Genomic DNA, 18,320 nt, shown 5'->3' with positions numbered 1-18,320 from the left:
TTGGATTTCACACTTTTCGCATGCATCGTTTCATCCATGGTGAGTGGTTGGTTTCTTGACAGTGGAGCTTCTTCCCACATGATCGATGACAAGAGTTTGTTTAGTACCTTGGAGGAGAAGGATCTCCATATGTGGATCGTGATGGGTAATTATGAAAAGCATAGTGTCTCAGGTGTAAGCACAGTTGTTTTTCAGAGGGAGCATGGAGCTTGCATTACCTTGACCGATGTCAAGTATGTACCAGGACTGAAGAAAAATTTGGTGTTGACCGTGATGCTAGAAGACAGAGGCTATGATGTAGTCTTCAGTAAGGGAAAGGTGTTCCTTAGACACATCATCACTAGACAGGTGAAGCAGATCGGTTCACGAGTCAAGAACTTGTATGCTGTTGAGGTTCAAGATGCATGCAAAGCCTTAAGGAGCAAGGAAACTGATGGAGACTTGGTGGTTGAGAGGGAGAGTACATTACCTCTCAACATGTAGCCACAGGAGAAGTCTTAAGCGATTGTGGAAGAGCCATGATTGGTGAAGCAACATCAGGAAGTTGTGGAGCAGCCACAACTGGGGAAGCCAAGAGGAGACAGAGTGGAGGCATCCACTCATGTAGAGACCTCCAGTAGGGGGAAATTTCGAGCCAAGTGGGCAGAGGGATCACATGCATCCATACCTCCAGGACGAAGGTGGGGTGATGTGGAGTGACAGTCCCAAGAAGGCTGGAATGGGGGCAGGATCCTTGAGGTACCCAACCTCTTTTATTCGACTTTTCTACTGGAGCCCCGATGAGGAGTAGCAGGACTAACTGAGTGGGTAGAGACATATGCGGATGGATTGGAAGAGAGAGCTATAGTGTAGGAGTCCCAAGACTGTGTAGAGCTAGCAGGTTGCAACAATGCGAGAGGCATAGGAGTGTTGCACCAGTGCAGGATGGCACAGAGAGGTGTGCAACAGTGCGAGATGCATGGAGATGTTGTAGGAGCTTAGAGGTCAGAGAGGTAGCACTTGTCAGTAGCAGAGGGAGCTTCAGCATCAGAGTATGTTTCTAGCCCAACAGAGAGGTCAGTTGGGAGTTTTTGTTTCTAGAGTTACTAGAGCATCCACACTTGGAAGAAGTGTTGCATGCAGAACATTCCAAAGGTTTAGGATCGGGTTCGAGTTGAATGCCTTTCTTGTTGAGAGGGAGTGTTGAAAATGACAACAAGAAATGCTAAAAATAGAAGTGCTAAAAATAGCACTGCTATAAATAGCAGTTCAGGTACCAGTGCTAGACTGAGCAACAAGGAATGAAAATTGAATTTGATCTTAGCAGATGTTTGTAAAATAATTAATTAATTCATCTTGAGTTAATTAGTTAAGGAAAATCAAACATGAAGTCTATGTGGGGACATGCAACAGTTTCTCCATAATTGAGGAATTTATCCATCAGTTAAAGAGATAAGTATGAGTTGTAATTAGTTGGCTCAATTAACTGAGTCAAGTCCAGTTAGATTAATTCAAATAGTTTGTTGAATTAATTGTAAGTTCAATTAGTTAATGCTTGCATGCATGTAACTGTTTCACTCCAAATAACTCGGTATTCTCTCATAAATAGCTCATGCAAGTCAGTTCAAACAGGGACCCAGTTGAGATCAGAGGAGGGACATTGTACTATCATTTAGATGGATTTTTCCTATAAAGGAAACTCATCTATGCAGAAGGAATTATCTGCTTCAGGATTACGCAGTTACTACTAGGCCAAGTGACCAATGTGAGGTGGGAATTCACCTGTGTCGAAGCACTGGACCCCAAGAAAATTGCACAAGGAAATAGGAGGCTTGGAGGGCAGAGGAGAAGGTTTGTGAGAGAACTTTGATTGTTTATGAGTGGCAGAGGGATTATACTAAGAGCTGGTTGGCTTCCAAGCTAAGGCTTTGTGTAATCCTATGACTATTGTCCATTTGTATGATAATACAGAGATGGGGGTTTTAGGCTAAGGCTCTCCCCAAGTTATTTATTTTGTGTTATGTGTGATTGATTTCTCATTCTCATTTATATGTGTTCTCTTGATCTTTCTCAATTTGATTAAGCTTCCGCAAAGTGTTGTAGAAGTAGATCTTGTATTGTGTTTTAGTATATTACATAATCTGTTGATCTACAGTGGGAATTTCTATAGAAGCTAACTCTAAGTTTTGAAGGCCATTCAATACCCTCATTTATGACCAAACCTCCTTCATTTTCCTATAAATTGAGCACTCATCTAAGTGATCAGGGGCCGGACTTTGAGAATTTGTAAGGAGATATTGTTGGTTTGAGGTTTGAGATTGTAAACAAGTATTGTTATGTTGCTGAAGTGCTATGCTTTTGATGTGATGTTGATTGGAACCCAAGTTGGAAGAGTGACAATGGATCGAACTTCATGGTTGTAATTCTTCCTTCTACTTAATAAAGGTGTTTACACCTTTTCCCATATTCTTGTCTCTATGTGTGATGATTATATGTGTAAATGCTTTCAATTCCATTTGCTTATAGTAGATGGGTCTCTTGCTTTGATTGGTTTTTGTCCTCTGTTTATGATTGCTGGTACTTGTAAAGCGAGTTAAGTTCGAGAAGGAGCGTTGAAAGCCAGACAAAGGAGACAAAGGGAAAGCAAAAGATAACAAGTAGGTCCCTTGTCTTATTTATCCTCTATAGAAAAAGGTTAAGTGCTTTAAATCTATTGTTCTAGATGTAACTACCCATCTAGGGAAATTTTGTTTATCCTTAGATACAAAATTCCACATAACACTGTGACATGTGACTACTTAGATGTACTAATCGTTATTGATTAAATGAGAACATCTGAGTGTTGCCTTAGTATGATATTTTCCATGATGTTTTTGGATGACAGGTCCGTAGCTTTAAGCATGTTCAAGGTTGAGTACGATGTTGCTAACATGAATAGCTATGAGATAAGGATAAAGAAATCCTTTTGATAGATTTTTCAGTAGGTTCTGGATATAACATGGATACATTGCAATGAAAAATATTGGGAACCGATTGGAAGATAATCCCATATATATAATCAAGAATGAGATACCTTCATTGAGACAGTGTTTTTGTACTAGACAAGCTTAGGCTTGTGGTTGGAACATCCTCGAGCGGGAGGATGACTATGGTATCCTTTTTATGACATGTATATTTGGTTCTAATATGATATTTGATTTGATGTCCTCTATGAACAGGAGACGGCTGCTATTGAGACATGATGACTAACAAATATGAGCATGATAATATGTTGATGATCTATAGAGAGCATCATTGATCAAGAGCACTAAGCCAACTCTTCCCCCACCACTATGATCTCCCAAGGCATGTAAATGTGATGGAAGGCTCCTCGAGTTGAGGGATCTCTGGGAAATAGGGTCATATATGTTGCTCCCCTATTGTCACCCATAGGATCGGAGATGTTTCTCCCCTATCTTGGTCTTTGCATAGTATACCCCAGTTGGAATCATACCCATAAGTTGACCTTATTAGGAATACCACTCCTCGCTTGGCCAATGGCTTGAGAATGTACTTAGGGTGTACAACCCAAGCTGGTTATGATGCATATCTTCTACCACATGAATTTTGAGGGTCATTGTTGGGAATATCAGTAGGAAATAAGATGGGTTGAGTAGTAGCTCCCATATATCACCTATTGCTCTATATGGGGTCATAGATGTTTAGCTCCCACATGAGATCTTGGGTTGAGATATGCTCTCCGATGTGGTTCAAGGTTGAGATGTGCTCCCTGATGATATGCTCCCTAATAATGATGCGGGTCATAGATTTATCTCCCCGCTAATGTTTCTCAGGTAGTAGCATTGGGCTCCTTTCTGACATAGATTTCAGGCGGTAGCATTGGGCTCCTTTCTGACATAGATTCTGGTTGGTAGTAGTGGCTCCCGGATGGATAGAGGGTGGTAGATTGAGCTCCCCTCCAATGTCAAATTCTTCTTCTTATTATATTTTAGAATGTTCAACATATTAGTAGAGACAATCAAGATATAATAAGGAATAATCAAGAGATGAATCAAGATTAACTTTGAAGATACATTATTATGAGATACTTGTGATCAGATATGGTTTGATGATGGGATACACGACACATGATGCAGGTGGAATCCTCCCTAGTTGAGAGGGAGTGTTAAAATATGAAATTATGGTAAAATTCCACTTTTGCAAGATAATTTGATCTATATTATTATTTCATTGAATTCCTCTTTTTTTGAGGACCAAAATCAACCTAAATATCACTCAAAATGGATAAGGTAAAGTGTACTTATGAAGAAAATCCCACATGTGCATAATTGATAAGTTCAGCCATAAAGAAAAATGGACACCCTTGGAAGGATATAAATACCAGTGACCTCTACTTCATTTGATCATCATGATGAGAAACTCTTCTATCATTGTTTTTGGCTTGCACAGGTCTCAAGCTCGTCTAGGGAGGAACAGGTTCGCTCGAAGATGAAATTGCAAGGTTCAAAGCTCGCATTTATGTTTTAGAGTTTTTGGCCTTAGTCGCGGGCATAGGAAAGAGATATATCGATTACAGTCGCTCGCTACCAGGCTCATTCATGCGATCTAAGCATCCTAGTCACACGCATAATGCATCTTACATGTGATCGACATCTAGGGTTTCAAAATCTCAATTGTAGATTGAAGTAACTCACTTGTATGCCCCAAAGAGTGATTGGAACCGTCCCAGTCACACACATGGCTCATCCTTCATGAAATCAGAACCTAAATGATGAAATTTCAGTTATCTGAATATTTTTCACAATGACTGCAATGTTCAGTAGTTGACCGTAGACAGAGATAGTTCATTACAAGCTTCAAAATCAGACTTTTGAGTATAACCATTGTTGGGTTCATTTCATAAATATTGTGTAGTTTCTTTAGATGGATAGTTGTATGGATGAAGATATGGATCATTGTACTCTCTTTTTCTAAATCATTCGATGACGATCTAATAAGAATAATAATTTGGAAGGGTTTTCCCCATAGTGGTTTTTTCGCTCGTTTCTGACCAATCTTGGTGTCTCTATGTGTGAATGTTTTTCTTCTATCTTTCCTTTATGTTATATTGCATTGATGATGCTGATATTTTTCTTTCTATATAGTCGCATATGCTATTGATTAATGATGTAAATATTATTATCGTTACGATGTTATGGGGTGAACTTAATGTGTTAATGAAGAAATGAAATTATCAAAGCAAATAACAATATATCTTAAGAAAATTTGTTATGAAACCAGCTCAAGAAAAGATAGAAAAGAAAGATCAACGCCTTAGAATTCAGCCTCTTCGAGGGGGCAACCTCCTTTACATTACATAAATGAAAAATTCTTGGATGATACAAATGACAAACCCTCCTTTCTATATATAGGAGTCTAAGGAGTCACAATATAATCCAGCCGACCTAACAATAATAATATAAAGCCACAAAAATAACAATAGAGGGATTCTAAGGGGCACAGAAATAACAATATGGGGATAATAGGGGCACAACAATATAAATAAGGGGTATAACTACAATAGTAATGGGGTAATCACTAGTATTATAGGGACCCAACATGCCCCTCTCCTTCAAAAAAGTGTTGTCCTCAACGCTTGAGCAGTTCTAGATACTTCTGCATAAAATTCTCATCCTCCCATGTGGAATCTTCAGCGGATAAGTTCTTCCACTTGATAAGATACTCTGAAATTGATCGATTTCGTAGCTGTCGAGTTCTTGTTTCTGTGACTGCTTCCGGTTCCAATATAATTTTTCCTTCCTCGTCAAGTTCTGGCAATATTGTTTGAACTGGGAGCTTGTCGTCTATAACCTTCTTTAAACATGAAACATGGAAAACTGGGTGCAATTGAGAAGCTGCAGGAAGCTCCAATTTGTATGCCATAGTACCAATCTTTTCCAACACCTTGTATGGACCATAATACTTTGGTGATAATTTATTATCCTTCTTAGCTTGCTTTAGGGACATTTGCTTATATGGTTGTAGCCGTAGGAATACCCAATCACCTACATCAAAACTTCTTTCACTGCGATGTTGATCTGCCTGTTGTTTCATTCTATTTTTTGCCAACACGAGGTTATCCTTTAAGAGTTGGAGGACTTGTTGTTGATGTTCGATGTGATGTTCCACTGCCTGAACCTTAGAATTTTCTCTTAAATATGATGTGATTGATGGTGGTTGGTACCCATAAAGTGCCATAAATGGGGTCATTTTTGTTGTTGTATGGAAGGAAGTGTTATACCACCATTCAGCCAGAGGCAACCATTTGACCCATTGTGTCTGTTTATCAGATACAAAGCAACGAAGATATCCTTCCAAACATTTGTTTACTATCTCAGTTTGCCCATCAGATTGAGGATGATAAGATGAGCTATGAGCTAACTGAGTACCAAGACAAGAAAATAATTCTGTCCAAAAATTTCCAGTGAAAATGGGATCTCTGTCACTTACAATAATCTTTGGGTTTCCATGTAGCTTTTGAACTGTTTCCATAAATGCAGTAGAAACTGTACTGGCTTTAAATGGATGTGATAATGCACAAAAGTGTGCATACTTGGTAAGTCTGTCAACTACCACCATGATGACACTCTTTCCCTCAGACTTGGGTAAACCTGTGATAAAATCCATTGAAACCTCCTCCCAATGTTGGCTTGGAATGGATAAAGGTTGTAATAGACCGGTGTCTTAATTGTTTCAACTTTATTTTGTTGGCAAACCAAACATTCCGCCACAAAATTTTGAATATCTGATTTAAGGCCATCCCAAAAAAATTCCTTCTTAACCCTGTGGTAAGTTTTTAAAAATCCTGAGTGCCCTCCTAAGGGAGAAGTGTGCAATTCCATAAGAATCTTTTGTTTTAGCTGGGAATTCTTACAGAGGTATAAGCGATCTTTGTACCATAGTGAATCATTTTGCCAGCTAAATGTATCAGAAGTACTGGAATCTTGTTGTAGCTTTCGAATAAGTGCCCACACTTCTTCGTCATTCTTCCATTCCTCCTTTGCTTCGTTTATCCAATCTGGTTGGATAATAGAAATGGCACACAACAATGCTTCCATATCCTCATCCTTTCTTGAGAGTGCATCTGCCACCACATTTTGCTTCCCTTTTTTGTAGATGATTTCAAAGTCATAACCCAACATCTTTGTGACCCACTTTTGTTGCTCTTCAGAGGATAATCTTTGTTCTAAAAAGTATTTAAGGCTATCATGATCCGTTTTTACCTTGAAGTGTCTTCCCATTAGGTAGGGTCGCCATTTCTTAAGTGCATGGAGTATTGCCAACATTTCCTTCTCATAAATAGCTTTGCTTAAAAACTTTCCCTTGATTGGACGACTTTCAAAAGCAATAGGTCTTTCATCTTGCATTAGAACAGCACCAATTCCATTTCCTGAAGCATCACATTCCACAATAAAGGTTTTTGTGAAGTCCGGTGTAGCTAAGACCGGTGCTTGGCACATTGCCTCTTTAAGATGTTCAAAGGCCTTTGTTGCTTCCGGAGTCCATGAAAATGAATCTTTCTTCAATAATGTTGTTAGAGGTGCTGCTATTCTCCCATAATTCTTAACGAACTTGCGATAATACCCTGTCAACCCAAGAAATCCTCGCAGATGCTTTATGGATGTGGGGATTTTCCATTCCTTAATGGCTTTAATTTTGCTAGGGTCTACCTTAACTCCTTCATGAGATACAATATGACCCAAATATTCCACCTCCTGGACTCCAAAGAAACATTTGGATCTTTTTGCATATAATTGTTTCTCCTCCAATAGTTGTAGCACCTTGTCAACATGTTCAACATGATCCTTCCAAGACTTGCTGTAGATTAGTATATCATCAAAAAATACTAACACAAATTTTCTAAGGAATGGTTTGAAAATTGAATTCATCAAACCTTGAAATGTTGAAGGTGCATTGGTAAGGCCAAAAGGCATGACCAAAAATTCATAATGACCCTCATGAGTTCTAAATGTCGTTTTCGGAATGTCTTCAATCTTCATTCTGATTTGATGATATCCCGAACGAAGATCCAACTTGGTGAAGTAAATTGATCCATGCAATTCATCCAGTAATTCATCAATGACAGGAATGGGGAACTTATCTTTAATAGTGAGCTTGTTGAGCTCCCTATAATCTGGACACATGCGCCATGATCCATCCTTCTTGTGCACCAATACTACTGGAGCTGAGAAAGAACTTTGACTCGGTTGAATTATACCAGCCTCTAGCATTTCTGCAACCATACGTTCAATTTCACTTTTTTGGACATATGGATATCTGTACGGCCTGATGTTTGGAGGAACACTTCCTGGAATCAGATGAATAGCATGATCATGATCACGCATAGGTGGGAGACCTTTGGGAGTCTCAAATACCTTGGAATGATTGTCCAGGACTTTTTGGAGATCTGGAGAAATAGATGATTCCAATGTGGAAACATCTAGCGAACATAATTGTGCAATTACACCTCTTTGCTCCTTTTTTAGAAGCTTTGTCATGCCATTAGAGCTGATTATCTTTCCTGGTTTCCCTGCAATACCCCTTAATTCAACTTCCTTTCCTTCCATAGAAAATTTCATGAAAAGTTCTTGAAAATTAAAAGCTATTGTACCCAAGGATTGTAGCCATTGGACTCCTAGTACAACATCAGCACCTCCCATTGGAATGGAAAGCATTGGGCTAGTCAATACATATTCTCCCATGGATAGCTTGATATTATGGCACTTTCCAGAACAATTTATTGTTCCTCCATTTGCAATCATCACTTGACACTCTGGTGCTGGATATAGGAAGCAATTCAATTCTTTTGCTACCCTACAATGAATAAAATTGTGGGTGCTTCCTGAATCAATCAACACTATTACCTTTTTCTTCTTGATTTGTCCTTCTATCTTGATGGTTTGAGGAGTGGTAATTCCCACCAATGCATTACAAGATATGGTCGGATTTATTTTTTCTTCATCTAGGCTTTGTTCCTGGAATATATCCTCTTTTTTTTACCTTTCTTGCTCCTTTTCTTCTTCCTCTTCACAATCTATGTAGAATAATTTCTTCTCAGCACACTTATGACCTTTTGTGTATTTGCTATCACAATTGTAACAAAGCCCTTTTGCTCTTTTTTCTTCCAATTGTTGTGGTGTCAACCTTGTAGGTTGTGGAAGACTATGGGCAACAACACTTCCGTCTTTATAGTTGTGAATGGTATGCTTCCTAGTTGCCATAATTTTGCTTTCCATTTTTCTTGCTAACCTGAATGCCTTCTCTAATGAATCAGGTTCCCAAAGGCGCACATCATGTTGGATATTATCCTTTAAAGACCCTATGAACACATCAATCCTATGCTCCTCTGGAATATCTTTTACCCTTATGTTCAATTTTTGGAACTCCTCAATGTGCTCCATTATTGAACCCTTTTGTTTGAGACTTATCAATTGGCTAAAAAAAGTGTTGCTTTTTGTATCCTCATAATGTGCTATCAATTCTTCCATAAAAATTTCCCAAGTGATAAATTGTTTACGAGAGCAAAGCCATTGATACCATACAAACTGATTTGGTTCCAAATATAAAGTTTCCATACGTACCTTTTGTGTGTTTTGTACATTATTGAGATCGAAGAACTGCTCCATCTGTAATATCCATGTGACGGGATCCTTGCCATCAAACTTCCTCATATCGATTTTTGGAACATGGTGCGTCTTCAATCCAACATTAGAGTCTATGGAATCATGATTAACATTTCTTTTGTTCACATCATGAGTTTCCTTTACAACCTTTTCACCATTAGTAAGTATTTCTTGTAGAAAATTTGTCAAATCTGTCTTCAAATCTGCCATGTCTGTCTTCAAATCTGTCCTCAAATCAGTCTTCAGATCATCCATCTTAGCTTCCATGCCCTTTATCTTAGATTCCACGCCATTTATCTTAGATTCCACGCCATTTATCTTAGCATCTGTTAGCTTTTGTGAGCATGACATTTGTTGCACTTGTTCTTGTAATTTTGATATATCATGTAGCATTTCTTCCTCTTCTTCATGAGTCATGCTAGAGCTTTCAGGTTCCTTACTAGGTGTTTGCATTTTCTTTCCTTGGGGCATCAGTTACCGATAATAATGCTTTACTATGCCCTTTGAATTCCTTCAAACCAAGCTTATGCAAAAATTAAAAAATTAAAACTACACACCTTTTTTTTACTTTGTAGAAGCCTGATATTGAATCTGATGTATCTCTATAATTGTGAATCATCCAGTTCTGAAACTGTGACCTATAGTAGCCTTATATGTCCTCTTTCCAATGCCACTAGTCTGATCCAAATTGGATTCTCCAAAAAAGAGTTATGCACAATCTCCCGCAGTGACCTGATTATAGACTAGTTCAGTAGAGCGAACTTGTATGAAGTGCCACGTGTCACTGTTCCAACCTTTGACTCTGAAAAATATATAAAAGAAAACTACAGTCCGTCCTCTTTCTGTACCTTCTTACGAAATTTCAATCCGATTCTCAGAAAGAAAGTTATGATGATTTTCCCCAGGTCACCTGTTTTGAATGTGATTCAGGAGTCTGCAAAAAGACCAACTTCCTCAGATCATATCTCCGAAAATATCACGTGAAATGCTCTGAAATTCGGACCCAAGGTTCAGCGCGATGTCTTCCCAAATGGGGTTTTTTTGCGACTTCTGAAACATCACAGAAAAAAAGTTATAGCGGAAATTCCACGATGACCTGTTTGGAGCAGCGAAACCCTAGAATCCAAAGCTCTGATACCAAATGTTATGAAACCAGCTCAAGAAAAGATAGAACAGAAAGATCAACGCCTTAGAATTCAGCCTCTTCGAGGGGGAAACCTCCTTTACATTACATAAATGAACAATTCTTGGATGATACAAATGACAAACCCTCCTTTTTATATATAGGAGTCTAAGGAGTCACAATATAATCGAGCCGACCTAACAATAATAATATAAAGCCACAAAAATAACAATAGAGGGATTCTAAGGGGCACAGAAATAACAATATGGGGGTAATAGGGGCACAACAATATAAATAAGGGGTATAACTACAATAGTAATGGGGTAATCACTAGTATTATAGGGACCCAACAAAATTTAACATAATCGATGCTCAAACCTATATATAGTTTTGAAAGAAACTCTAGTCAAGCATAGTATCTATAATTTAAGGACTCTAAATTGGTGCTCGTGCGTGGGTTTCCTTGCGGGGCAGCATTGATCAACAATGAAAACTCTATGTACTCCATTTTTACAGTAATATAATGTCGAATTTCAAACTACAACAAAAAAAACTTTACATTTTCTTATAAAAACATTTAAATGTGAAGCCTTATCTCAATTATTAAATTTACATTTAACATTATCTATTTAAAATAAGGTATAAAATATATACATACTTAGGAATTGAACACTTGATTACATGTGCTTACAACTAATCAATATTTTTCACTATTGATATATTTCATATTTTCATCTAGGGTTTATACTTCAAGTGTTTAAATAAATTGTTTGTTCTCCTCCCCATTTTGTTTGTTCTCCTCTCTATTTTCATTCAATTCTCATAAGTGATATGTTTTCTTGTTATGGCAATGCTAGAATAGTGGACCCTAGGGATAATGGTCCACTCTAGTGTGCCTTAGGCATGGATGCCTCATTTAATGTCCCTTAATAATAAATAATAAATAATAAAAATAATAAATAATAATAATAATATAATATAATATTAAATAAATAATAAACAATAAATAAAAAAAAATAGTAAGAGTAAATAAATAATAAATAATAATAAATTAATTACATTCTCTAAATAAATATAAATAAGAATAAAACAAGAAAGCAGTAAAAATCAATAAAGCTATCAAAAAGTAAAAACAAAAGAACAAAAAAGGAAAGGAGAAAAGTTGCATGTTGACACATGGAGTGTGTGCATGTGGTTCCCCTTCCAATGTTTGCTCTATTTAATAGATGGGGAGGAAGATGAGAAGCATTCCATCATTACATGACTCCATCATCCATTCTTTGGGAGAATAGTGTTAGGAGACAAAGGATACCCTAGCAGTAGTACGTTGATTGAGGACTCGGGGGTGGCCAGTTGTAGCAAGATTTGGTGCAATTGAGCCTACGGTTGGGTGGAGAGTCGTCCCCAAGACTTTTTTGCAGTTAGCGAAATTCAACTAGCGTTCCACAGGTAAGTTGTCTCTCCTCACATTTTTTTTGAATTTAATGTTAACTAGTTGATAAATTGTGTGTTGATTATAAATCGTTTGATTAATCTAATTAATTACGTATTGTTATTTCAGGGTTGTTACATATGGTATCAAAGGATGGTTCGACTCTTAGGGCCTATAGGCATTTTAATATATAAAAATTTGATCTAAATGATTTATCAATTTCTTTGGCGAAAATCTCTACAGTGTTTGAAGTCAATTTTGAGAAATAAATTATTTAGAGCATTGGAATCTATAATTTAATTGATGGGAGGCTGTGATGATACCAATTGCTAGCTCCTTCACCCTAATTCTCATGTTTTATCTCTTTTCTTCCATGTCCCTTGGTCAACAACACGTGGTATTAAGTTTTGAATTCAGTATCGTGTGGGTCATGTTTTATCTCTTTTCTTTCATGTCCAATATCATCACAGCTTTCACCTACATAGCTTCAGCTTCAGCTCTCACATTCTACTTAACTCCTTACATATGCTACATCAATTCTCAGTTGAGTTTCTTGGATCCAATAATTGCACACTGATGTTCTTATTACTTCACCAGAACACAATGCATATTGGTATTGACGAGTTTGGATCTGGTTATCAGATGGCTTGTATTGGGGCACTAGCTGTTGAACAATCTATTGGGTATTTCTATTTGCATTGCCTTCGTCAGCCACGTCCAGCTTCCCAATATTAAGATATGTGCTCTGCTGCTAGTTTGCTTGTTTTTGTATGACATCTTTTGGGTTTTCTTCTCTGAGCATTTCTTTGGGGTTGGTGTTATGGTTTCGGTTGCAACTCAGTAGGCCTCGAACCCGGCCCATACTGTGGCCAATTCTCTGAATCTTCCCATTTATCTGAACTATTGTGCCTTATTAAATAAATCTTGCTAAATTAGAACTTATTTCCATTGATAAAAAAAAAGGTTGGTGTACTCATACGTTTTACATATAATAAATCTGTAAATTTATAAATATTCTTTGTATATAGATTTCCTAACCCTCATTATATATAGTCGATTTACCATGTATCTTATGTTTGTCTTTTTGGAATTCCATGGTTCTTACAAAGTTGAGGGTTTTTGCTTGCAATTCCTTCATAATTTTCTTCCATACAAATAGGGTTTCAGTGTTTTTTTTAAGCTCATTCCTCACATCTAAAATAATTGTTTTGGTTCCTTTTTTGGAGGAGTCGCAAGCATTAAGAGGCCATCATATTTACTTGACTGAAAATTTCCTTTTGGACGTATCATAGGTAGAAAAAAAAAAATTGCGGGTTTGAACATGGGAATTTTAAGGAAATTCCTCATAATTTTTTTCTAAAATTATGCCAATGATGATGTATTATAGCTAATAGGTTTGTTTAGAGTTTCCTGGTTTTGTTTCGACCTTTATGTTGTTATTATTTACATCGCTCATAAATGCCTTTTTTTGGAGAACTGGGTATTTGGTACTTGCAATTGGAGTGCAGAGGCCAGAAGCCTTTTTCCATGCGATGATGGTATATGCAGGGATAATCCAGAAATAAAGACATGTGAGAGTTTATTGCTGTAGTCGGACATGGTTTATTTAATGTAGGCTTTTGATTTGACCTTCAAGAGGATTAGAGATCTCGAAATCTGCAAGTGGTAAATTGATGGAAAATTGTGTATAGTAGGTCTCAAATGGTGGGGATTTGATTCGATCTTGAATCTTCACTCTTAAAGAAGTTTTTGTTTAGAAGTGAAAAGGTAATTGATGAATGTAAAACCCGGTATCCATTAAAGCTTTTTTAGGGTTTGATATGGTGTTTCCTTCGTGAGTGCGCTTGCAGGCGGGCCATACTATTAATAAAATGATTTTATTTTGTTTTTTTGGGGATGGATAACCTTCCCAGTCATCCAATCCGGTTTTGGTCGGGTGGTGGTGTCTCTTCTTGTTTATTGTGTGTTTCTGTTGGAATCTCTCTTTGGTTGTTTGATATGGCTAACTATCAATTTTCTGATTTCGTAAAGCCCCTGCCACAACACGCCGAGGTAATTCTATTAGGTATGGAAAATCTCACAACCCGCTCAGAGAATTTGATGAGGAATGCAATTGAAATAAACTGACTTGTATGTATTTATCCATTTTGTTAAACTTGAGGTTTAAGGAGCGATCGTAGATTAGTTATTTGATGGCCATAAAGATCAAATATGTAGAGTAATCATTTAATGTCCATAAAAATCAAATATGCCCAATTGACGATCAATTGACTACAAAGATCCAGTCTATTCAAATTGTGTTTTAATTATAAAAATTGTTCAACTTTAAGTGAATTATTAAACTTTAGAAAATATATTATTTCGATTTGTTAAAGCAGCTAAATAATCTCGAGGTACATTCAATAATTTTGTTATAACGATTTATTTTATTTTGTGAAAGGTAGTCCATTTAATTTTTTGAAATAACATCTTTCTTCCAACATAAAGTTATGATCGCTTAACTAGATACTCAAAATATTTCACTCTATAGCACGGAATTTCAATCTATCCTAGCACATAAAGGTCATGAATCTGTAGACTTAATATTGTGATGGTCCATCAAATTTATATGTGAAAGGTGTGACATATAATTTCAAAAGTCAGTTGGTGAATAAATTTTCTTTTCATTCAAGTACCTTATTAAGACAATAATAATACCTATTAAAAAAAAAAAATCCATTCCTATAATGCTACCAATATTCTAAAGCTTTATTCATTCGAATTTTGATTTTAGGTTGGGACAACTTTCTAAGTTTTATTTGGACATCATTATGTTTTCCAAGGTATAAATAATATAATACTATAAAATTAGTGGTTATTGATAATTTATGGTTTAAGTATTGTAATAAATAAATTTGGATGAATGGAATATAAATTGTGTGTTGAAATATGTTGATGTAACTAATTACATATTCTAAAATCTGGGTATATTCTATATTTATTTTAGCTTTTGGCACATGAGTAAGGAAGTAATTTAAAATTAAACACAGGGGAGATCATGGCTCCTAAACATCGAAGAAAAACCTAAAACATCCCTAAGGTGGAAACCCCACCTCCCGCCACTACAGAGATTGGAACCCCAGATGAGCAAGCTATATTACATTCCCTTGGGGAAATGAAAAATATCTTTAAGGATTCGATCACAAGCCAAGGACAAGATCAAGGAAATGATCAAGGTAAAGGAAGGGAGTTGGAACGAAAACAGATTCAAGACCTAAATTCTCAATTTAATGCCAAAGATGGACAAACAACCCTCAATATTATGAAAGAAGTCCAAAAATCAAAATCACCAGAGTTTACGGGTCAAGAGGGGGGTTCAAAAGCAGAAGCGTGGGTAATTAGTGTCAAAAGAGCACTTATCTTTAAGGCATACACTTCAAGGGAAAATTCCCAAATATCAATGAGTCTACTAAAAGGAGACGCTCTATTATGGTGGGTAAATGAAGAAACAAAGATGCAAGTCACCCCATTGTGAGTTACTTGGGAAATGTTTGAGGAAGCCTTCCGAACTAGGTACCTATCAGAGGAGTAAAAACATCAACAAGTAGGGGCTTTCCATACAGTATGACAGAATGGTAGATCTATAGAGGACTGTGAAGCTGAATTCTATGTGTTGGTCCATCACGTGGACTATATGGCTGATGATCAAAATCAAGCTAAAAGATTCTTACATGGACTTGATCCCTTGGTCCAAGCGGATGTCACCATGTGGAAACCCACCACTATGGCAGCAACCACTAGTTTAGCCAAACAAGTCCTGAAGATGATAAATATGAAAAACAGAATGGTGGTTGATGAAAATACAGGGAAGGAACATCCCACAATGAGGGTAATCAGACCGGGGGGTAGCCATATAGATTCCACGGAAGACAAAACTATGTTTCTTGGATCGCTAGTGCAACTTCTCGGTTGCCTCCAGGAGGACGTAGGGGTCAGTCCTACTTGAGAACACTAATAGTGGGGGTAGTGGATTTGGTGGCCAAGGACAGGTACAACGTAAGAATCGAGAACAAGTAGAATGTTGGCAATGTGGAGGTCCACATTATAGAAGGGATTGTCCAAGGTATCAAACCGAGATTAAAAAATAGGGACACAAAGAAAAAAGAGGAAGATCACACAACCCACACCAAATTCATGTAGCCACAAACCATCGCTAGGCTGAGCACCAAGCCACAGTGGTGGAGTCCGCAGGTATGATCAATAACATCCCTCTATCTGTGTTAATTTATCTAGTTGCCACTAATAGTTTTATTTCTCCTTCAACAATACTTAGATGTGGATTGACAGCTCATGAGCAAAGTAACTTTAGAATGGTAGAAATGGCATCAGGCTCTCAGCAATCAGTAGGGTCAATGGTAAGAGATTGCAGTGTTAACATTGGGGGGTATGATACCAAGATGAACCTGTATAGCACGACTCTAGGGACTTATGACTTAATTGTAGGAATGGATTGGCTTGAATCTCATCAAGCTATACTGGATTGCTATAATAAGACAATTCTCATAAAAAATGACCAGGGAGAAACCATAGTAATAAAAGGCATTAGGCGTGATGTTACGATGTGCCTCATATCAGCCAAGAAGGTTAATAAGTGTATGAGGAAAGGGTGCAAGATTTATGCGGTAGAGATGGTTCGTGCCGATGAGAAGTCCTCGGATAAGTTGCACCCACTACTTTCCGAATTTGCAGATGTATTCCCTCCAGAGCTACCAGGTTTGCCTCCAGTTCGAGAAATCGATTTCTCCATTTCTTTGAAACCAGGAATAGAACCCATATCCAAAACACCTTATCAAATGACTGTCCCAGAGCTTAATGAATTGAATATATAGCTTAAAGAACTTCTTGATCAAGGATTTATCCGACCCAGTGTGTCACCTTGGGGTGCACCAATGATGTTTGTAAAGAAGAAGGGTGGAACTCTTAGGTTATGTATTGATTACTGAGATCTAAACAAGGCCACCATTCAGAACAGGCACCCCATGCCTCGAATAGATGACCTCTTTGACGAACTAAAATGAGCTTCAATATTTTCCAATATAGACTTACGGTCAGAATATCATCAACTAAGAATCAAGGAGGAAGACATACCTAAGACGACATTCAGAATGCATTATGGACACTATGAGTTTATTGTTAAACCATTTGGTTTGACTAATGCCCCAACGACCTTCATGAACTTGATGAATAGTGTCTTCCAAAAATATCTGGACCACTTTGTCCAAGTGTTCTTGGATTACATCCTCATTTATTCCCGCAATGAGAAGGAGCATCTAGAACACTTGAGATTGGTACTTCAATGCATTAGAGAATATAACCTATAAGGGAAACTTACTAAGTGTTCCTTATTTAAGAAAGAAATTCAATATCTAGGCCATACCATTTGTGGGAAAGGAATTGTAGTGGATTACATTAAGATTGAAACTATAATGAATTGGCCTACTCCTCGGAATGTCAAGGAAGTACGCAGCTTTATGGGGTTGGCAGGCTATTATAGAAGATTTGTAGAAGGGTTCTCACAGATATCTAATCCCATCACCCACCTCCAAAGGAAAGGAGTTAAGTTTGAATGGACAAGTGAGTGTGAGAAATCATTTAATAAGCTAAAACATCGACTAACAACTTCTCCAATATTAAAGGTACCCGACATGGACAAGGACTTTCATGTATGCGCAGATGCATCAAGAGAAGGATTAGGTGCAGTCTTGATGGAAGATGAAGGGGTTATCGCTTATGCTTCAAGTAAACTCAATACCCATGAAATAAATTATGCTACTCATGATCTAGAGTTAGCGGTAGTTGTAATGGCCTTGAGACTATGGAGACATTATCTGATGGGGCGTCAATTTGAATTAAGAACAGATCATAAAAGTCTAGAGTATATCTTCACCCAAAAGGACCTTAATGCTTGACAACGACGCTAGAGTGAGCTATTTAGTGATTATGATTTCAAGATATCCTACATTAAGGGGAAATAAAATAAAGTTGCAGATGATTTAAGCAGGAGACCTAGACTTCATTCAATATTGTCATTAAAGATAGACCTGAGAAGACAGATTCTAAATCACCTAGTAGGGGACCCACAATA

General features: G+C 37.3%; 1 protein-coding gene across 1 annotated transcript; it reads left to right on the top strand.

Moving 5' to 3' along the window:
- The first annotated feature begins 16,554 nt into the window (after positions 1-16,554).
- Positions 16,555-17,064, top strand: LOC149152544 (uncharacterized). The gene has a single exon (XM_089443516.1). It carries the CDS (start codon positions 16,555-16,557, stop codon positions 17,062-17,064), a length of 510 nt encoding a protein of 169 aa, XP_089299642.1.
- Positions 17,065-18,320: the final 1,256 nt, after the last annotated feature.

Source organism: Pinus tabuliformis, chromosome 9 (assembly GCF_031772625.1).
Source record: "Pinus tabuliformis cultivar Carrire ecotype Pingquan chromosome 9, CPIR1, whole genome shotgun sequence".
Classification (NCBI taxonomy): Eukaryota; Viridiplantae; Streptophyta; class Pinopsida; order Pinales; family Pinaceae; genus Pinus; species Pinus tabuliformis.
Note: the sequence above shows the minus strand (reverse complement) of the source record. Positions and strands in the feature narration are given on the sequence as shown.